A 23,588-nucleotide genomic window follows, 5' to 3' on the forward strand; every position below is an offset into this window, starting at 1 on the left:
TGATGAAAATGGCATTTTTCATTTAAAAAACCCACAACATTTTGTATGTTTCAATCTTCTGTTATACCTTTAGTGGGCTAAATGTAATGTTCAGTTACACTGATATGAATCTGGAGCAACCTCATTGAGGCTATTGTTGCAAACTGAAAGCAGAGTTTGCCCCAATGGGCTAATTTCTACTGTGTATACACCAGCTCCCAGGAATATCCTTGGTGTAAGGAGAGTCCTTTGGCAGTGTAGAACGGATGCATTGACTCTCTGCTGCCCTCTCCACAGCTTGTGGAATAGAGGGTGTACTGGGGAAAGAAAAGGACCACCATTTGCTGACTGCTGTCTATGTTTGCAACAACATAATGGCCCTAGGGAGTTGTTGCAAGACAGCACAATTTACAGCAGCCAGGGGACCAAATCCAGAATATGGAAAGCACAAAAGTGACACAGAGAATCTGGCCCTATGGTTGCATCTTGCCAAACTTCATTTATCAAAAAGGAGGAGTTGCCAGGCCAAGGGGAAGGTGGACCTTTTGCCTTAAGAGAGAGAGGTACTTACAAGAGCATCTTTGGCCTGCCACAAAACACGCAATAAGATTTATATTCCTGTTAACTAATCAATCAATAAACTTACTACTTGTTCTGAATATTTTTGTATGAGTCTAGAGATAGATAAGAAAAAGTAATGGCTTTTCAAAGAACTAAATCCAACTAGATGATCAGGATGGAATCTTTATAAAATTTCACCCTTCGTGTGATAATCTCATCTACACACAATGCAGACCGAAAGCACCTGATTCAGATTTCATTTACCCTTGTGTTAATCAGGAACAACAGCAATGAAGGTGATGGAGTGACATCAGTGTGAGAATCAGGCAGTGTGGGGACAAGACATTATGCACGTTCTCTCCACTGAAAAATACGGAATAGTTTGCTGGGATGGCTACAGGAGCACATGAAGCTCCCAGAGAAACAAAATGAAAGAACAAAACAGGCATATCAGTAGCCTGCTGCATTTTCGTGATGCATTTGCCCTGGGCCACAGAATGGCCAAAGGCCACTTTGTCCTATTTTGGCAGGAAGTAAGAGCAGGGCTGCTGATACTTCTGTCTCCTTGTCTGTCACGTCAGCTGCCACCATAACAAACTTTGGATCACATTCCACTGATTAACCAGTAGGAGGTGTTCAGTAGGAGGTGTTCAAGAAAGCATGAATCTGAAAGTCTATGATAATCTTGGCCAATCAGATGAGTTGGAGTCCAAAGGTCCTTCCTGAAGCTGGTTGTTCCACATGGTAGTGCAATAGCTGCCTGCAAGCAGGGCACCAATTTTTCCTGCATCATCTTTGTTTTAATGACGTTCATAAAAGAAGAAAAGAAAACGTGCTTAGTGCAGCCAGAGGAGACCACAGTGCATGCCCCTGTACCATGCTCTAGTGGGACATTGGTCAGGTCTGATGAGCTGAATAGGTGGGCGTTGGTGAAATGGCTTCTCTGTCAGTGAAACATTCATAACATGCTGTATTTGTGCTGCCTCTCATTGGAGGCTGGTTTACTGATACGAGTGTCAGGTAGAAATTAAGCCTTTCCATTTTTCACATGAACAGATGCTTATGGTGACTCATTTGTGAATTGACAAACTGACATATTTGTCACTCCTAGACACATTTTTCAGCAGTCCATTCCTTCATACATCGCTTCTGCCAAGCAGCCCTGGTTCTAGGAAAGCATCTACCTGGCTATAGAAGGGACTTCATATCTAGCTCTCCAAACTCCACTCCACACAACTGAAGTCAACATTTTCCGTTCTCTACTGAGCGAAGTCAGTGGAGCTGGTGGAACTGAGAGAACCATTTACACTGGTGAAACTGAGAAAAGAATTCAGTGTAGTATGTTTTCAAGGCTATTGTAGCAATTCATTCTTGTGATTTTGCATGTGATTTGGGCTGCAAACGGGTTAAAATAAGGGAGAGCATGGGGAAGCACAACTCCTCCCTTTTCTCCCTCACACTGGCTTGAGAGAGCCAGTCACCCCTCCCACATACTGCCTCTCCTTCCTCCATGGCTGGTGAGATGAAGACTCATCTGAACTGGGGGAAACAGGCAAACCTGATGCCTATGTGGGGATTTGCTGGGGCTCCCTGCCTGCGAGCAGAAGAGGCAGCAGCAGCTGATGGTGGAGAATGAGGAATTTCAGCTCGAAGTCCTCTATCCATCTCTTCCCTCTCACAGATGTATCTGACCCCTGCTGGGTCCCTGTCCCCTTCAGAAGAGAAGAGACTTTCCTCCATCAGCTTCTTTTCCCCTTAAATGTAAGTAGTTGCATCAGGTACTTCATTGTTTTCAGGGGAGAAACCCCATGGCTTCATTTTTTTGTCTGGATTTTTTATTCATAAAGATTCTCCATCTCAGCTGAGTCTACACTGCAGCATTTATTCAAGGTGGATGTGCCCTACACCATCTCAATAGGTGTATCCAATAATCTGTTTTACTTCCTATGGACTTTTTTGGGGACATTGATACTTGTCTTCTCTTGTCCCACTCTCTTCCTCTTGTTTCACCCCGTTCCCACGAGATAATGCCATTCTACAGCACTACCTGAGATTACAACCACCATAACTGGGGCACTCCCCTTACTATTTCAATCTGTGTTACTATAATCAAAGCGCTGCATGACGACAGGTTCCAATGTATTCATTATGCAAAGCACTGCAGACTTCCAGGACTGAGCACTCACCAGATCCAGCCACAATGTGCAGTTTCATCACTTTCTGATTAGCACTTTCTCTAATTACTTTGCTAGATTCTTTTTCACACCAGAAATAAAGGCAGAGAGGAACCCATCTCAACCTCTTTATCATTCTGACACCATTGCATCACTCCAGAGTCTGAGTCTAAACAGAACTTACAAAACAGTGAAGAAAAAAATGTATTCAGCAATTATTCCCTTTAAATATTGTACACATTAGTTAAAGAGCAAATGCCATAGATCTTAACTGCTGATCATAGACCAAGGCCCAGATTCTGAATTCACTTCTATAGTGTTAAATCCCCTTCATTTCACTAGAGTCCCTTCGACTTTAGCAGAGATACTCTGGATTTATATCATGTGCCTGAGATCAGAATCTGGCCCCAAATGCCTTTGGCAACTTGAGCTTCCTTTCCACGCATTTTTTGGTTAGACTGTGATCTGCCAGAGAATGATAGGCCTCTTATACATGCATTGCTGAGATTTTTTGTGGGGGTTAATTGAAAAAATGAATGACTGCAGGCCTCTTGTCTCTGCTACATGTTGTCAGAATTTGGGGAGAGGGGAATCTTAGGAAACTTATAAAGTACAGTAAGGAGACGGGATGGCTGAAATCTTTGGAAATTAGTCATGTAAATCAAAGCAGCCCTTGGCTAGCTTTCAATGGTGCAGGAAGGGCTTAAAGATCAGGTCACTTCTCACCCTTAGTGTGTCATATGGCACGTGCATGTGGCTGAAATGTTCTTGAGTAATGCACCAACAACAAACAGCCTTCTCTTCCACATTGGCTATTCAGGACTCTAAAAATTAGGATTAAGCTTCAATATACAGTGTGCTATTTCCTGCTCCGTTTGGAGGAAAAATCCCAAGTCAGAGGTCATTCTGAAGATGTGTGGATTGGAGGTAGAACAACGGTTAGCTACTGTGGGTTCTTCAGAGGAAACCAATTCTGCATTCACATTTGAGTTCTTCTACATCCCGCCTGCCGGGGCAGAACGTGAACCCTGCACCTTGCTGTATGGTGGACATTCTGAACTCCATTGGCATGGGACAACAGCCTGTGTCTACTCTTTCACTCCCCAAAATGGTGCTCTATTCTGAGTGTAAGCAGGAAGGAACAGGAATGAGTTCTTTCCCCCACGTAAAGCCCTTGTACTAAGAATATGTAGTAGCAGCCACTTTTCAGTGTTCCGAAGAACAGATTGTACTAAAAAAGTTAGACCATTAGTTCCTCATCCAATTCTTGGGCATTTGCCATTGATGAAGCCTGCCTCTCTTTTGCACAATGATGTGGAAAGCACGCAGCACAACTTACAGCTTGCACTGTTATCTCTTCCAAAAGTACACCCTTGATTCCTGGAGGGGAAATCTGAATTCAACCCCAGCTTGCCCAGATACAGTGCAGAGGCCGATGGTGAACAGCTCTTTGGACAGAATACTATGCAGTGGAGGTACTCGTCCAGCCATACACAAGAGCTGTGAGGAAAACAGAAGCTACAGCCAAATAACTTTGATGTTTTGGCTGTAAAAAGTGCAATAAAAATCAGGGCAAAACCAAAAGTCAAAATAGGTCATTTATTTTATTTCACCTCAGTTCTTGTATTGGCATTAGGATTTCAATATAGAACAATATTTCTATTAGCTCCATGCTGGTAAGAAAAATGAAACTATGTAATTTTTAAAGATTATTTTTACTTACCTGGTGTTTCCAGCTACATCTCCCCCGTGCATCTGTCACATACACCGTCTTTTGACAATGATTGACTGACTTTTCATCCATACTCTGAATATTGCGGCATGGGGAATGCTGTATTTGAGTAGAAATGTGCTGATCTAAGAGCTGAATGTAACTTTGAATGTTCACACAAAAGCACAGAGCATGAGAGCACCCTCTCTATACAGCTGCTCTGACTAAGTCAGCGAAGTTTGCAGTGTTATAAAGACAGGGGTCATTGTTCAGCAGCATTTGTAGGTAGACTCTTGTTTCACAATATGTCTTAAACCTTGAGCTGTAGAGTGAGGGTGCATTATAGTGTTATTACTGAGTTATGTCCAAAATTACGTCTAAAACAATGTAATTGTTTGCTGAAAGCACGGCAGATAAGGCCTGATCTCTTTCTGATTCCTATCTCTCTAGACTCTTGGTACTTTTGCTTTTTTCCAAGACTAGGGTTCACTTTTCTTGTTATTATATGGGCCAGATTCTGATCTTCTTTCCATCAGTGTCAATCAGGGGTAACTCCACTGGCTTGGATGAAATTGGTTCTGCTGGTGTCAATATAGAATAATTCCATTGCCAGCAGTGGCATTATTCCAGAATGACACTGTTGCAACTCAGATCCCAATCTGACTCTAACCCTCCTAATTAGAAACTGTTTTGTTTCCACTTTCCATAGAATAGTGATCTAAGTCCTATGTACATGACAATAAAATCTGCATTAGATAAATCCAATTTTAAAAACAGGCTTAGCCCGAGAGAAGTTTTCTTATAATATGGAGAGGGCCTAATTAGTAAGCTGCCTACAGAGCTATGAAGACACTGGTCTGATTTCCTTGTGGTTATGTCTCATTCCCTGAACTGGACCTGACTGTAAAGTGGAGGCAGCATGATTAGCCCCTCAGGGGGCATTTTTTGTAACTCAGCAAAGAGCCCACCAGGCTGCAAGCAGCCGATACGAGTGCTGTCAGTCTCCTGTAGTTGAAGACTGATGATGGGGTCTTGGAAGGATGAGTTACAGCTACCACTCAGGGGTTGGGGGAAGGATATTCTTGCTCTCAGTGGTTTGTATGTGCACACAGCACACTGCTGCAAGATCCTTTAGAGGAGTAGGAGCCTAGTCCAGTGTTCTGAACCAAAATTTCCCCTTACCAGCTATTGCACAGTGTGTTGTGCACCAGTTAGTTGTCCCCTTTGCCCTCGAAGTGGCTCTGTGTTAGTGGTGGTGTTTGTTCATAGTAGGGATGCAGGAAGCATTTTGTTATCTTTCAGGATGATACAGAAAATAAATGTAAAATATTATTAATTTCACCTATTATTAAAATTCTTTCCCCTCTGGTCTTTTAGCCCTATCGTTACAAAGACAGTGATGTCACCACTTGCAAATAGTCAAGCTTGATGTTGTAAAAAATGAAAACTCGATCACTAAATATAGTAGAACATGCAATGTAATGGCAAGCGTCAAATCCATTTCCGTCACTCCCCTAATATTTTAACTTACACTTGCTATCAACAGTATTGCACTGGTTACAGCTTGACTAGGCAAATGATCTCTTCTGTAATTCCACCTTTCGCATATTTAATCTAGCTTGGGGGCATTTCTGTAGAATTTAAGAGTAGGTCCATATAGGCTTTGGTGTCAAGAGATTTCAGCCTTGATCCTGCAATTGGCGTCATGTGGCAGAATCCAGTCTGCTTTTGCAGAGCCAATTGCAGCATCAGGAGATTGGGCTCCCCTCCTCCAAACATTATGCAGATGCTTAATGTTGAAGTCAGTGGGGCTACACACAGGGTTTGTAAAGTTAAGCATGTGTGTAAGTCTTTGCAGGATTGGAGCTCTGGTTTGCACGCTGCTGTATTACTGACATACTGTGTGGTCTGGGGTCAGTCAGTTAACTACTCTAGCCCAGATATTCAAAGGTATTTAGGTACTTAACTCCCATTCCCTCCCCTGGAAACCAGAGTATTGTCACTGAGATCAGGGGAAAACAGGGAGAAAAACAGGTAAAGAATCATTGGAATCACACTGTTAATTTGATATTTACAATGTTTGGTTGAAATATGGGGAACCTATCACATATACATTATCAGTACAAAAACCAACATCTCATTTCTATTCATGCATATTGCACTCAATGGTGTAACACACTGCATAAGAGATAAGAAACGTCTTAGGATAAGAACAAGGTGAGGTTTTATATTTTGCCATGGCCTACTTAGCAAAGGAGCACCAGATTCACACTATATATATATAGCTGCTTTTGCTATGAAATACTCATTGCTAACACCTGTTATTCCACAGCTTGCTGCACCCCTACTCATAGCATTGTCTGTGTGCAGCCCGTTTGTGGTGTTTGATCTTCTCCTGTTTAACTGCCATTGCTTTTAACCCTCTAGCACCTGTGGCCAGCATTGCATATGGCTGGCGATGCAGAACAGGATATGAAAACACCAGAACAAATAGCAAAAGAAGCCTTGCAACTGCACAGTGGGAGCTAAAGGATCATTCTGAATATAGTCTGTGAAACAGCAGCACTATCTACCACTGATGCCAGGTATAATGGCTATATGCTTTTACACCTTAAATTAACCTTGGCAGCACTCCTGATTCTACTCTTACTGATTTCGTTAGGGGTAATGTCAGACCAAGCCTTATAGTTAAAAAAGTTACAACAGTGTTCTGCAGTAATAGCCCCAAACACTCCAATATCCGTATAGTAAGCTCTCATATTCGGGCCATTGCTGTAAAATACTGTGACTTTTTTAAAATGAGAGCAGCTATGGCTCAGTGCTAGATAATATTATGTCTTTAAGACAAGGCACCCTAACTGATCCCGTATGTACTTGAAACATTGATCTTGTTTCATGGCACAAATTTGCCTTCATTAATCCTGAAGTGCCATAGAATTTGCTCTGTTACTCAAGTGCCACTGTGGAAACAATGGGCCAGGTGTAAAGCAGCATTGTTCCATTGAAATCAACAGAATGATGTTGATTTACACCAGCTGAAGATAATTTCTCTGTTTACGTTACACATTTCAGGCAAAATGGGCTTATTCTTATTCATACAAGTCGACCTGCCACATGAGTAAGTGGAGCAGTATTTGGTCCCCCGTACTATATCTAACATTTGCTAACACATCAGAGATAGTTAAAATTACAACTGGATGGGGAAAGACAAATATTTCCTGCAGATGTTTTGGAAAAAAAAGGGGGGAGGGGGGATTTTTGCAAAAATGTTCTGGCTTTTTTTCAAAATGTGAAAACTGGGAGGGAAAAAAAAAATCCAGGCTATGTGTGGTGTGTGTTTGTTGGTTAGTTTTGGTTGGGTGTTGCAAAATGATAAACTTTGAATTAAAATTTTTTCCACAAAAATTTTCATTCAGGTGGCAAAAGTTTAATTTAAGTGCAGGGGGAAAAAAAGTTTTGATGGAAAATCTTTTGACTTAAAATCTGACAAAATTGATCAATTTTGTCAGATTTTTATAATGCATAGCACAAGCTACAGTACTGGTATATTTAATGTACTCTTGTACTGGGCCATTCTACTGTATGTATGTTATGGTAAGTTTTGCCAATTGGTTAATACATACAAAAGGGACTGTCACAAATATAGTTCTAAACCAGGGGTAGGCAACCTATGGCACGGGTGCCGAAGGTGGCACACGAGCTGATTTTCAGTGGCACTCACACTGCCTGGGTCCTGGCCACTGGTCTGGGGGGCTCTGCATTTTATTTAATTTTAAATGAAGCTTCTTAAACATTTTAAAAACCTTATTTACTTTACATACAACAATAGTTTAGTTAAATATTATAGACTTACAGAAAGAGACCTTGTAAGAACGTTAAAATGTATAACTGGCACGCAAAACCTTAAATTAGAGTGAACGAATGAAGACTCAGCACACCACTTCTGAAAGGTTGCACACCTGTTCTAAATTATAGAATTTTTTAACATAGGTTGAATTACCCACACTGTCCCACTTAGCCCATTTCATTTTTATATTCTGCTTACAAACTCTACAAGCACACACCTGACATATCATTGCCACAGATTCATTTTCTAATAGTAACAGATGATGAGGATCAAAGTATAATGTGAAATTTAATTTAAGATACATGCAGGAAAGATTGAAAAACCAATTTCATGTTAAAATGTGTAGTGTAAAGAGTTTCTTTAAAAGGGTATATATATCCCAAATAGTTCTGTGAAAATCCACTGGTTTCAATCGGGGTCCTTTTGCCCTGCCCCCTTCCCCCATCACACCATTACTTGTATTTGCATGATGTATTTTATATTCTATTTTGTTTAAAACTGTAAGGCATTACACTGCTATTGTGAGGGTCCCCAGCAAAATAACCCAAAGCTAGACAGTTAAAAGCATTTAAGAAAAAGAGTATGATCTCAATCCTACATTCATGGCGCATACACATGCTTATCTTTAAGCACATGAGTAGGATGACTGAAGTCAATGGACATCTGCACATGTTTGCAGGATTGTGCTTAAAGGCCTAACATGGAAGCACAAGGATAGTTTGCCTCTAGACTCTGGCCTTTCCAGATTCCACTTTATGTAATGAAACTACACATCCTCCATTACAAATCTGTGGGGGTTGATATGACATGAAAATGAGATTACTATGAATTTGGTTCCTTTATAGGATGAAAGTCAGATGCAGTTTTCCTCACTAGTGTTTCATGCAGTCCTCCTAGTAAGCACAAAACTTCCATTGACTTCCATGGGAGTTCCAAGTGTGTAAGAGGAGCTGAAGCCAGAAGGAGTCTGATCTTTGTGGTTCCTCAGGCATTTAGGATCTTAGTCCTTTTGTTCTTGTTGTGAATGTTCTGAGCCACCAACAATATCGTCTGATTAGACCTCAGGTGCTGTTTTCTCCACACCAGTTCCATTCTACACATAGTTCCACATGCCTAAATCCCTTGAAAGATTCTGATCCGCCCCTAAGCCCAAAGCTGTTACTTTAATTTCAGCCTATTCATTTTTCTTAGTTTCAACCAGAAAATATATTTTATTTATATTTTCTGCATTAATTATTTAATGTAACTAAAATACAGATTGTGGTTTCTAAGCAATACTAAAAGGATGCTCTTGAATTCTATTAGAGCGCTGTGCTTGCTATCTGAATGTGAGACTAACGTTTTAATAGAATACACCAGACTATTCCAGTACTATATTACACTAGGCTGCAATGCACACAACTTGCTTTAGCAAATGGAGCGTGATCCTACAACCCTTATAGGAGCAATCTTTATTCATGCAAATAGTCTTAACTAGGGCTGGATTACTGGTATGAGCAATGTTTACTCACACAATTAGTCACTCTTAGAGTTCATATATTATGATGAGGTGCGGTATACACATCTTAATAGAGTAAGGGATGCAGGGTTGGGCCTATAATTTGTATTTCTCACTGATATATTTGCTGTAATATTATTATTAACTACTATAGCATGGCAGGTAGTTCTCTTATTTTTATATTAAACTGTTATTTCTTTCAAGCCTGTCTATTCTTCTTCTTCTTTCTTTAATGTCAGCGATGTGCTAGATTCCACAAAACATAGGCAGTCCCTGCCTCAGAGAGTTTATAATCCAAGTACTATTTGTGTATCTATCAGTGCTGGTGTACCTCCTACATATCATTTATAGTATACAACAGTGAAACTGATCAACACCACCATCACCATTAAATCAGTCAATCTGTTTAAATCAACTCTCAGTTATAACACCAAAGCAAGAACTCTGAATTTCTGGAATGAAACTGTTAGTGAAAAAGTGAAATTGTGCAAGACAAAGGGACTGGGTATCTAGTGTCCATGACAAGGCACCAGAGCTGGGTATTTGATGGGCACAGAAATTGACACATGTAGTCACCATTGAATTGACACATGTAGTCACCATTTCTTTGTATAAAGAAAAGGCTGCTGATGATTGGTTCAGTCCCGCAAGGGGCTGAGCCAAGGAAACTACCCGCTGAAGTTAGAGGGAACTGAGGGCACTCAGGAACTCACAGGACTGGGCCTGCACCTAACCGTGAAGCAGGAAATACTGATCTAAGAGTTACCGTGACATATGCAGATTACATTAAGAAGTCTCATGATGGCCACAAAACACTTGCTGCCACAGCCTGGTATTTTACTCTGGGGGGAAGGGAGGTGTAGAATGGATTAGTTTTAGTACAAAGAAGATATAGTAACTGACATCTTAAGAAGGCCTGGGAAGCAGCAGAAGTATGGATAGAAAGTTGTCCACACCCATCATTAGCCACTCAAACAATCTGCAAGGTCATCTGCCAGAGGTGCAGAGGAGAGTAACGGGGCATGGTCCAGGGTGTCTGTTTGTTCAAGTGTCTGTGTGTCCTGACCTGGCTGAGAATGGTCTCTGCACTGCTTCCAAAGGCTGCTGTGCACCCTTCCCACAGCTGCACTGGGATTGTGGCTGGATCTGTGCCCTCACCACAAAACATTTCATGGTGGGATGCAGGAAACCCCGTGGCACACAGAGATTGAAGAACCAATGCATTGGCTCCCCACATCCTGTTCCCCCTCCACCTCACTGGTTCCACTGCCTGTCAGGTTTCATGTGCCTACAGACGAGGGTAGGTATGATTTGCTGGTAGGTATGATATATAGATGATCTGGTGGTCCCTGCATATTGCTGCTCTTCTGATGTCTTTGTACTGCTGGGAGGTACTTAACAGGACTTTCATGCCAATTAAATTTGACTTAGTGGCTGATAAGATGTTTTCTGTCTTTTTGAAGGGAACAAATCCCTACTAGTATCCTCCCACTCTGTGCTGAAGTTAGCAATATGCTGCATGTGGGGTTACACTGAATAATATTATGAGGAAACTTCATAGTGACCTGGAGATACAAGTGCTGGGGAAAAGAGATTTCATTATACCCTTAAAGGGGGGAATACAGATGCCTCCTATTACATGACCCATGAGTTCTTTTCAATGTCTAAATTCTACCAATATCTCAAGACAGCAGAATAACAACCTCAGACAGACAGAGAAGGAAGGATAGCCCAGGGGTTAGGATGTTAGCCGGAGACCTGGGTTGTTTCCTGTTCCACCCCAGATTTCCTTTAGCAAGTCAGCCTCTGTCTTCAGTTGCCATCTGTAAAATGGGGCTATTAGCACTTCCCTTCTTCACAGGGGTTTTGTGAGGATAAAGCATTAAAGGTTCTCAGCTATTATGGCAATGAGGGCCATATAAGGCCCTTAGAGAGAGAATACATACATCTGCATATATATAATTTTTAAAAATCTCTCCTTACTGTTTGAGGTTGTTTCTCTTTGGCACTGTAAAAACTCCACTGAATGAAAAGTGAATCCACAGACCCAGTTGTTGTGTATGTGCAGAGAAGAGTAGCATTTCCACCAACAGTGACATTTACCGTGCTCTGGGGAACTGTCACTGTCACACCGCTGGTGTAGCCTGCAGGGAATAAGCACGGGAGATCAGTCAGGGGTGGCTGCACACCAAGAAACACTGCTTTGAGTTCGGTTGGACTGGTTCCCCCTCCCCCTCCATGCTCTGCAGGAGACAAGTGATAGCCCTTTTTGCTCTGTTCAATAACTTTTTCCCTGGTGGTGGGATGAGTGTTCTAGATTTAGTAGTTGGGGAGGGATGAAAATGAAACAGGACCCAGATCCACTACAATTTCATGCCCTCTTTTAAAAGAAAAATCTCTAAGTTTTCTAGGCCTGGTCTACACTACACAGTTACATTCTTTCCCAGCTGAGTTCTCACTGCTGCCTGGAATGTGCACTCTTATTTCCCAACCAGATCATTCAAATCAGAGGTGCTAGAACAATCATTATAGTGGGGGTGCTGAGAGCCATTGAACCAAACTGTAAACGTATGTAATGGAAACGGCTTTAAGCCAGGGGGTGTGGCAGCACCTCCCACACCGCTCGTTCCAGCTCTCCCTTGTTTCCTTACACTTCTTAACTCTCACTCCCTGCTGCACCCAATTCCTCTAAACTCTGCAGCCTAGATTCCTAGAATCCAAGGATTCTTTCTCATCTCTCCCCTGCTAATAGCTTAGCTTCTTGATGTGTTTCTCAAGGCTCTGGTGCACAGCTGTGCAGTTGCCCTGTTCCCAGATGGAATCGGGGGGCAGCGGTGGCAAGAGCTAATTAGGTGCTTTCAAAATGTAAAAAGCCCTAAGTATTATTTACCACTATTTTTCTAGTGGATAGTGTGAGCTGATATGTTGTGTTATAGTGAGACTAGGATTTATTTTTATGGTCAAGGAATTGTTTTCCCCTTCTGGGATAAAGGAAATTCTGTAAAACTGATCAGCCTACATACCACATGAAACAAATGGAGTGGAGATTAAAAATACATATTTAATATAGAGCACACCATTAAAAGTGTCTATGGCAATTACAAATAATAACTGGCTGTTTGAACACAATTCTTTGCATGCTTTCCTGTAATTCTTGCCTGTATAAGTTACCCATGGTGCACCAGTAATGTATATGATAAGCTTGGCAAAAGTTGATTTTTTTTTTTTAAAAATTATAATTAAACAGATGTTTATTTAGAAGCATTATTTTCTCTTTTTATAAATTCCACAGTTGTGGGGAAATTATAGGGAGGTCAGACAATAATTATTTAATGACAAAAGATGTTGAGGTTCAAAATAAGTTCTCAAGCAGCATTTTTCTTACTTTACATATCTGTAAATTTCAGTTAGTATGGAGGGAAATATTTTTTCATTGTTTTGTGTATGTATGGAGAAATTGACATTTACAAATAAAAATCTAATCCTTCAAAGTTTAGGTGTGATCGTATATTTCTTATGTACCTAGTTATCACACTGAAGTTAACCAGAGTTGGAAAGGAATGTGGAATTGGGCCCAAAAAGTTACACAAGGCAACAAGCTAATGTGAATTTCATCTGGCAGTCAAAAAAAAAAAATTAAAATAAAGCAGTCTGGACTCCAGCAGAGTGGGGGTTTTGTTGTACAGCTGAATCCAATTTGCAAGCTACAGCTTTAGGATTCTGATGGTACATTTGTCCATTCTTAAAATGTTTTTCTTTAATGTGGAACATAAGGTTCCTGTAATTTCCTAGGTGGGAATTAGGTGTGAAAACTTTGTATTGAAAGAAATAGTCTTATTTTGAAGGAAAAGTTGTGCATTTTTTCTTAGGGGGCTGTCACTGATTTTTAAACAGAACTCGTCACTAACATCAATGGATATTCTGCTCCAATAATCCATGGTGTGATATGATCCATAGTGTGAAAAGAAATACCATAGATTCTGATATATTTTAATTATATAAATATTCTTTCTTTATCAGCTACTGCAATGAGTGAAAATATTTTATAAATGATTCTAAGCTCTTCAAGGCAGGGACCATGTCTTCCTATGTGTTTTTACAGCACTATTCTCACTGAGGTCCTAATCCTGACGGGGGCCTCTCTATGAGCATAAAATGAATATTAAATAATACTATCTCTCTGGGTGTTTGTGTTAAGCTATGCTCTTCAGTATAAACCCTTAGAGCTGGCTGGAGGAGGACAATTCTATTCCATGACAACTTTCAAGGTTTTAAAATTGGTTTTCCTTCTACATTAGAACAAAACTAAAATCTTTCAAACGTTTTCACAAAAAAAGCCTTGTGTCAAAATATCTGGGTTCCGATTGAAAAGGCCAGGTGTTGGAACTCGCTCTCTCTCTGTCTCTGTGGTCACAAGGGCCCAGAGAGCACTGGACCTCAGAAACCTTCCTGTCAAAAGCATTGTTGAAATTGATACATCTCTGCACAATGTTTAGGCTGCGACAAATTAGCGTATTTCAGTGAAAATACATTTAGCTGGAAATATTCCAACCTGCCTTATTAACCACGTTGGGCACCATCCTGCCACCTTTCTCATCCAGTGAGACTGCTCCTAGCCAGTGCTGGTAGCAAGTTAGTGCTCACTACTGTGTTTGTAGGGCTGGACCCACAGAGCCCAATCCAGCAACACTGAAGTCAATGGGAGCTTTGCCATTAACTTCCGTAGGTGCAGGATCAATCCCATAGCCCTTGCTCATGCAGGTAGTCAATGAGACAAAATGTGAGTAAGAATTACTCATGTGAGAAAGCTTACGTGCTCGATCTTGCAAGCTTTTCCTTACAAGTATTTAATCTGTTTCTATGCTCTGTGGCATAACTATGAGAGATTTCCTTGCCACAGAAAAAGTTAATATATAGTTTTTAATGGTAACAAAATAAATTAAGCAGGAAGCCAAACACTCTGCTAGACACCAAAAAACCATGTATGCAATAGAGACACTGTATGTCTCATTACAACAATCTGTAACCCACTGAGGCCATGTCTACACTAACGAGCTTACTGTATAGGTGCTCTCTGCTGGCGGGAGAGCTTCTGCCACTGATCTAGCGCTGTCGGTGCCGGCACCTCTGTCGTTTTTTTCACACTCCTGAGTGACATAAGTTATATCCACAAAAGTGGTAGTACAGGCATAGCCTCATTCTCTTTTTGTCCTATGACTACGGAGGTGTTAATTGCCCTCTTCATTTTGAATGGGTTTTGCAAGGTGAGTTAACTCCTTATGCTTAACAATCTGTTCCACCTTGTATTTAGCTGTGACACTCCGATTACCTTTCCCTCTCTGTGGAGCTCCAATGCTTGTCTTTCTCACCAACAGAAGCTGGTCCCCCCCAAAAAAGATATTACCTCACCCACCTGGTCTCTAACAAACTAAATGTATTTTTGGTATCTTGATGCTGGCAGTTGCAGAGGTCTGCACTGCTGATGTACACAGTCCGAGTTTCCGCAGTGAATAACTGCACCATGTGAAACACAAATCTGTAGTTTTAAAATTTAAACCAAATTGTTTCACTGAACACCTCTGCTAACATTGAGTTGCTTTACACTTCAAAGGTATCTAGCTACGCTTAAAAGAAAAATAGACTTGTGTATGATAAACAAAAGTCAGGAGCAACTGCTTAAATTGTTCATATGATCTCCAGACAAAATAATATCTCCAAGTCTTTATCTTGCAAGGTGCATCTGTGGTGTGGTGAGCACCCTCAACTTCCATTGTCTTCAGTAGCAGTTGAGGGTACTTGGAACCTTACAGGATCAAGCTTTTAATGTATAAGCCTTGATATACCATATAAACCCCAGATTTCACAAAGATTTACATCCATGTTTAACTTTAAGCATAGGAGTAGACCCATTAAAGTCCAAAGGATTATTCACATGCTTAAAGTGAAACATGGGCCCAACATCACCAAGTCATTATTTCTCAAGGATATAGCCCGCAGAAACACAACAACAGCGCGAACAAATCTAATTTTGAGATGTCCGGAAAACGTTAAAGCTTGCTCTTGCCTCCTACTCAATTTAAAGCAACAAAGCATTAATTTACAGTAGGCAATGCTAAAATAGTATCTTAAGACAAAATACTAAATCGCTATTCTGTCTGTTACGATTGCACAAGATATTTTCTTTGGATCATCCCCACAGTTTTCATTCCAGCTAGAAGTAAATTTCTGATGTACTCATACTTTGCTGGCAAAGTTCACCTGCTATTTTATTTATGTCCTTTGTTTTTCTCACCTGAAAGGGCTGCTATAATTGCAAATATCTTCAGCATTGTTGCAAACATCTTCTCGAAGTCAGGAGAGAAAAGAACCCAGATGCTGCTGCTTACATGGACTAAAACTCAACTGATTTTTTTTTTAAGTGGGTTTTTTTGTTTTCCTTATCAGCAGCATATCAACGAGTCAACAGGCTTTTTCGTTTTCCTCCTTTATCATCTATAGACCTTTCTCAGAGTAGTTTGTGACTGTTCAGTTGAAACCATTTCATGGGGTGTGTGCGCCTGAGACACTTGTTAATAATAAACCCTAGAATTCTGCAAATCGCACAGGGTTAGGTTCTACCACCATTACTCATGCCAAGGCAATACTTGGCTTCACAAGTACTTCCAGTGGGACTCCTTGTAAAGTACTACTCAACATGAGTACAGATAGCAGAATTTTGCCCCTGGTGAATAAAGGTGACAGAATTTGGCTCTTATGCCTCGTTAAGAAAAAATTCTACTGTTTGTTTTGAAAAATGGATCCCGTGGCAATAATGCTTTGAGTATGTTTGAAAAATGGAAGCACGTAGTTATATAGAAATGCTACGCTGTGCTTTCATGCATAATTCTGCTTTGAAACATCTACAGGGAGCCCATACAAGGGACAACAGCCTAAAATAAAATTAAAGGAGCCTATTTGTTTTTAAATAATGGAATATATTTGATTTTGATCCATGCACTTGGATGGTGCTAACAAATTTGATAAGAAAATTGCACTATGATTTTATTTTGTTTTGTTACAAAGAGTTAACAAAATCATTGCCATCAAGGTAAAGGGACGTAGCTTCCTTGCAGATCAGACTCTCCAGCTAGGTCCTTAAGAGAGTCTGGCTGCATATTCCGCCTATATCCACCACCTCCAGAACTTAGCAGGAAATCAGGGTAGTCCAGTGGACAGAGTTTAGGACTTGATGACCTGGCTTCTGTTCTTGGCTCTGCTGGTGACTTTAGGCAAGTCATTTTATGGCCCTGTGACTCAGTTTCCCCACATGAAAATAACCATGCTCATCCCTTTTTGTAAGACACTACATTCTGTGACGGCAAAGTGGGAGTCAGTGAAATTCACCAGGAGCTGTGGGTGCTTCAACTCTTGCAGGACCTGGCTCTCCATTCTTTATTCCATCCACTTCGGTTGATATTGATTCAGAATCACAAGTTGTGACGATTAGAGTTGTTTCCAGTTGTGCAACATTGTACATTTAGGTGGATGCATGACAGAAGGCAGTGCTGCCTTTCTTCTATGCATAAGGCCACATGTATAGATGGGGTACTGGAAGTGGGCGTGAACCAAACCCTAAGACTCAAGCTCCTCCCCCAAACTTTGTGAATGCATGACTCTGGGTGCATGCTTGGTAATCTGTGCCTATCACTACAGGTGATCAGATTTGATGGCCCATTGATCTGACCAAGTTAGGTGAATTCTAGTCTATGTTCCAATATTTCTATAGCTGAAAAATGCCTGAATATCCCCTCTTTCCCCCCCCCCCCAACATATTTTTGCTCTGTCTTTGGGTATGCTCTGGACAAATGTCAGGATTTGATATTATTCTTCCAAGGATCACTTCGATAAGCACTAGATAAAGTGTTCATTTTTCCTACTTCATGCTCCTCACAACGTTCCTACAGAGAACCAATATTTTCCCCATTTTATCCCTGGAACGGTGACTTCATGAGAGCTGACCTAGAGGGGCAGCTGTAGATTCTGGGACTCAAATCCCACCCCAAGTCCTTCTTGAAATATAAAAGTGGTCAAATTCAAGATATTGACCCATTCCCAAGTAAAACATTTAGGGCCAAATTCTGCCCACAAATGCACATGGGAAGCACCTGTTGATTTTCATAGGATCTGCCGGTGCACACTGTAGGCAGAATACATGCTAAGGAGGGAGCCTATGCTATTGTACCTGGTACCTGTTCGGAGGCAGCGGACATCCTGACAAAGGATCTCTGTAACTTACATAACCACTGAGTTATAGCCTGCAGTATTATGTAGCCCCATTATTATACTGCTTTGCTCCTTTGTGGGTAGCCTTGCCAGGATTCCCCCAGCAGAGAATCTGACTAGGAGCTCTTAAATTACTTATCATGCAGCAGGCAAGATGACGCTAAGAAAGATTGCTGTCCCTACCTGCAGGTCAGCATGTACCTGCATGGCCCAAGGGCCTGTATCTTCCTCTAATTCCCTGTCATTTATAGCCCAAATGCCTCTCTTTTGTCTGACTCTCATGCAGAGAGCCTCGCTGAGTGGGTTTTTTTCTTTTCCCCTCTCTTTACTTTGCTTTTTGTGTGAATTCAGTGCTGTGAAAGGCGATAGTTTTATATCCCCTGGAGGAGGATGTTCTCGGTTTATCCACAGCCAGCAGCACAACTTCCCCACCAATGAGGGACACGTGGATGAGCCTGGCAACAAGGTTGCCAATCAGTGCCAACAGCGGTGGTGACTTGTGTGATATGAGGTTTACTAGACACTGAACTGCAGCCATCAATCCCGTTTCACACACGCCATCAAACAGCCAAGAACTTTTGGCCCTGGCCAGCATGGGCTGGTTTCACAACCTAGAAGTGAAATGGTGTATATCCTATTATTAGTCTCCTAGTCCAGCCAGCCTCTTTGGATGAGTCTCTTGTGAAGATGACAGATAGAACCCGCCAGGATCTATGATATTTCTCACACAATAAACTGTAACAATGTCTGTGGGAATCACAGTAGAAAGATGTCACCGTGTACAAAGCAACTTCTCTCTATTTTTTTGTTTTGAATATTCAAATCATTCTTCCATGAAATGGAGGCTCCAGCTTCCGCAGTGGCTCAGCTTTCCTTCAGATAAGTGTAGACATTTTCAACAATGAGGATTAGTTAGTTTGCAGCAGGTGGAGCGGTAACTCTTATCTAAAGATAAGATGGAAAATGGAAAGGGCCAGTACCAGGAACTGCATGTTAACAGACTATGTGACTCAAACCTGTGTACACTGAATCACACTCAGGAAGGTCCACTCTTAAATAATTCCCATTTAGACCCTCTGCAAACACAAACATTACTCATTAAAAAACAAACCCCACAGCCACATACTCGTGGGAAGGTAGCAGCCCGTCCATCCAGTCCCCAGACAAGCACTTATATGATACTTCAAGGCTGGTTATTTCTATATGAAGCCATGGCTTTGACTAATTAATAAAACTTCCTGAGTAACTCCACATTTGGCTGGACTAAGCTCTGCAGCCCTATAAGCCCTTTGTGTTTCTGAAATATGCTAAATAAGTTATCCCTCGAAGACACCAAAAACAGAGTAGAACCTGCTTCACAGAGTTCCCAAGTTCAGCATGATATCTGATTGCAGTGGATGAACAGAAGAATTTAATTAAGTTTCATACAAGTGCAGAATTTGAATTTCTTTAAGCCCCTAAATCCATCATTAGGTTGACTTTCAAATGCACATGACAGATTGCGTGCTACTGTACAGCATCATTTGATGTCTAAAAAAATTTCTTATATAATGGTGCCTAGAGTGTTCTTTACCTCAAGGTGGTTTGGAGTTAACTGATGAAATGTCTGGTAGCTCTCCAAAGACTGATGATCAGTAAATGATCTGATTATACAAACCATGTATTGTGGGCCGCACCAAGCTAGGATAAATCAAAATGCATTGATCAGAAAAATATTTTATTCTGTGCAATACTTTATCATTTCTCCTTGCTGCATTTGATGATTATTTATAAGGTAACTCCTCCTTCTTGAAACACATTGTATTGTGCTGTGTGGGCTAGTGTTTACGTGTAGTCCTGCCTTCCACTCTATGGAATCAGAATTTCTCATGGGCATATCACAGGCTGAATGCTGCTAACATCAACTGGAGATTCTCCTTTAGTTTAATTGGTAGGGGGGCCTGTGCTTTTGGAGCAGGAGAATCTGGGTTTTGATTCCACTTCTGCCACAAAGTTCCATGTAACCCTGGTGTGCAGGGTTAGTTGTTGACCAGTGGTTAGTTATGGTATCAGAGAGGGACCCAAACCAGAACCCCAAGTCCAAATCCTCCTAAGCTTCCTGAATCCAACTTCAATCCATTAGCTCTAACTCACTAAGTGTCCTTGGAACATCCTGAACCTTAGGGGCTGGGGAAGGTTCATATCCAGGCCCAAACCTTTCTCTGAGGTTTTCAGCCCATCACTAATAATTACGTACATTTTTTCTATATCCTAGAACAAAATAAATATCAGGCCTAAACGCAGGGGGTTGTGTATTGGATAACGACTGAAGCTATTTCTTCTGCTCTGTTGTATATATTTTCCACTGCCGCGTGTGTAATATATTAAACAAATTGGTTTATTATCATCTATAATTGCCTTGGTGGCAGTTTCAGCCTCTTCATGTAACACCACAGAGAGTTCACCTTCATCCCTAGAGGGGGCTTCTCCAGGGTTGAGACACTGGCAAGGTAGCAACCTGCCCTGGAGCTGCCCACTCTATACCTGTTCTGTGGCTAAATCAACATCTTTGTTTTCCAGGGCTGTCAGGGGAAGATTTTAATTGGCACAAATGGCAGTGAGGCACCTCACTCTCACTGACTTGCAGTGGAATATAGATACCCTCCCACCCCCAGCACTAAATTTCTGGTTTAAAATGTGTTTTTTAGTAAATTAGTAAAGAAAAAAATTGTCCACTAGTAATGCAAATGCCTGAAATGCCTTCAATACAGTGGGATGACACTACATAGAGAATGTTTTAGAAACTAACAAGCCTGATCCTAGAGGGTGCCAAATACTTGCAATTCTCCTTGAAGTCAATGGAGGTTGCAGATGCTCAGCACCTCCCAGGGTCAGACCTTGTGTGATCTCTTTGTACTTCCATTGACAAGCATCAGCTTGCAATTTATTTAGGAAAAAGGCCTCCAATGGATTTATATTTAATCTTGCTGGCAAGAAGCCACAACATGACACTCACCCACCAGAAGCATCTCTAAGAGGACATGCTATCTTTACCTTTCCATTTGGTTTAGTCCGCAAACAGAAAATGAGACCCTCTCAGAGAGGAATTCAATTGTATTGTCAGGCTGCAGGGAGTGTGTAGCTTTGCTCCCTCAAGACTTGGTAGGTTCCTTCATGTCTGGGGATTGGTCCTCCTTTGAGCAGGGGGTTGGACTAGATGACCTCTTGAGGTCCCTTCCAACCCTGATATTCTATGATTCTGTGTAACGCACTGAGCCAGCGTCTCAGAAGTGGGCTTTCTGGGAAAGGCAGAGCAGTTTCTGAACACGGACACCAGTGCCGTGTCTTGCAATATTGCCTTCCAGAAACTGCTACTGAAAATTACATGAAAGCTGCAACCACCAGCTGATTGATGTGCTGGGGGGCATGCAGTGTATTTATTAATACATTTACCCAGGCCTCTCTTCCACCCCTCCACCCCCCAATTATTAATGTTATCCCCAGGGATAACCCTCACAATATCATGAGCAGCTCTGTCACCTGGTGCTGCATTCCAGCCAGATCTCACAAGTTAAGCAGGGGTGGGAGAGCGTTTTCTTGGAGCAGGGTTCACCAAGGGGCACTGAAGATGGTGTGGGCAATTCAGTAGATGAACCAATGGCCCAACATGATACTCAGGGGCACTGCAATGCCAAAGGTGCCATCTTTTCCCTGAGACATATTTGAGATCCTGCTGAAATATAGAGTGTTGTTCAAGATTCCATGGTAATTTTAGTGTTGACCTCAGAGTTCTGCCTAAATTCCAGCTTGAGGTCTTTAAATTCTCCCTGCACTTTCAGTTGAATATACCATTCTTCTTCACTTCCTCTCACAGACTGTTACTGTGTGCCGTTACAAGATCACCATGTTTCACCTGAGAGGTGGCTGCAGTTCGGGGTGTGAGAAGTGTAGATATCTTTTATCCACTTCGCAGATGGGATGCCAGGCTTACCTAATTAAAGGTTGCAAAGCACTTTGAGGTCTTTGGATAAAAAGGGCAATTGAAGTGCAAATTATTACTGTTCATAATAATTCCAGATATGTCCTTACTGGCAATAAATCAGGGAAAATTTTGCTCATGCTGAGATATAATGTACCCTCGTCCTTCGAAGTCAAGGACAACGTCCTCCTCCTCCAAACCAGGGAAAAGGGGCAGATTGCAAACTTTCAGCTTGTTTGCTGATCTAACTGAAGGTGCAGATAACTAAGTCAGACACAAACCAAAATGAAACCAATCTTTCCCTCAGACATCTCCCACAATGACGTCTCATCTTCAAATGGCAGCAAAAGAAACAGAGCTGTAACATGGAGCTGTACCTGAAAAGCTATTCTATGCAAACCTAGAAACAGAAAGCAAAGTAAAAAAAACCAAGCAGACCTCCAGCAAGCTGAATGGTTGGTGGGGTGAAGGTAAACATCAGACTGCGTGGAAGCTAGCAAAGAAAATAACCCTTCCCCTGACTGACAACTGCAAAATCCAAGAGAATTCTGTGTCCTCTGTAAAAGCCGTAGCAGATAAATATTACATCACTGCAAAGTTACATTCCTGCAGGGCCACACAAGTAGATGTCAAAATGAGAGTGATAAAGAGGACATAATTCACAGTGCCACTCTGGTAGCACTGTTTTCATTGCTGCAAATCTAATGGAGATGGGAGGAGTGGGGAAAATCTCTAAAGCAAATAACTTCAGCATCCACACTAATTCTTTTCACAACCAGTATAAGAGAAGAGGGACAACCGTAGATGATGTCTGGGCAGGTTTGGGGGCTCTGAAGTGATTTTGTGTTCATGTACATAAGGACGTTGGATCATCGTGGTGGAGCTAATTGTGAGATTTTTGCCAAGGATTTGGTTCCAGGACATCCCTGCTGATACAGCAAAGAGTGTATTAAAGGAATAGCATACCAACTGACTAAAAGAGCTCATGTGTAAATCCCACAGAGCGGGTAAATGGGTGCCCACAAGCCCGTATAGATCCTGAGTGAACAGGATTCACCAGGGGTTAGGGAAAAACATCTTCCCTCCCCTCAGCTGCCATGTATGAACAAAGTTTGTAGTTTAGGTGTCTTAGTCCAAGGCTGCTACTGGATGCTCGGGTAGCAGCTGTGGCCAGGAAAGCATTTCTCCATCTGTGCCTGGCAAACCGAGTGCAGCTACTTCCTTAGTTGCCTTGCTAACACTATTCTTGCCTTTGTCACCTGGAGTCTGGTGGGGACTATATGTTCTGGCCATTCAGAAGCTGAAGCTGATCCAGAATGTGGCAACGTGCTTAATATACAGGGTTGTGCAGAAACAGCGCATAATTCGAGGCCTTTGCAATCTCGCTAGCTGCCTGTGAGCTCCCCAGTGGAGCTCAGGCCTAAATGGCTTGAGGTCTAGTTATTTGAGGGCCCATCTCTCACCCTATGCCATATTGCCATGGTTGTGATCACTGGAGGCACATGAGCCGGAGTTCCCTTGACTCAAGTAAGGGAGAGTGGGTTATAGTATGTTCTCAATAAATATCCATTGACTTTGGAATGCACTTCTTTCTCTGG

The 23,588-nt window shown here is 41.6% G+C and overlaps 1 protein-coding gene and 1 long non-coding RNA gene across 2 annotated transcripts in view; one reads left to right on the forward strand and one right to left on the reverse strand.

Moving 5' to 3' along the window:
• Positions 1-16,142, reverse strand: part of VSIG1 (V-set and immunoglobulin domain containing 1) — a 35,758-nt gene extending 19,616 nt beyond the window's left edge. The window contains 3 exon segments of the mRNA XM_032788207.2: positions 4,438-4,545; positions 11,754-11,914; positions 16,063-16,142. Of these exon segments, the coding sequence (XP_032644098.1) occupies positions 4,438-4,545; positions 11,754-11,914; positions 16,063-16,111 (318 nt within the window). The 5' untranslated portion in view covers positions 16,112-16,142.
• Positions 8,314-23,588, forward strand: part of LOC142047211 (uncharacterized) — a 190,810-nt gene continuing 175,535 nt past the window's right edge. The window contains exon 1 of the long non-coding RNA XR_012656414.1: positions 8,314-8,375. This is a non-coding gene — a long non-coding RNA (uncharacterized LOC142047211). The remainder of the gene's footprint in view (positions 8,376-23,588) is intronic.

Source organism: Chelonoidis abingdonii, chromosome 8 (assembly GCF_003597395.2).
Source record: "Chelonoidis abingdonii isolate Lonesome George chromosome 8, CheloAbing_2.0, whole genome shotgun sequence".
Classification (NCBI taxonomy): Eukaryota; Metazoa; Chordata; order Testudines; family Testudinidae; genus Chelonoidis; species Chelonoidis abingdonii.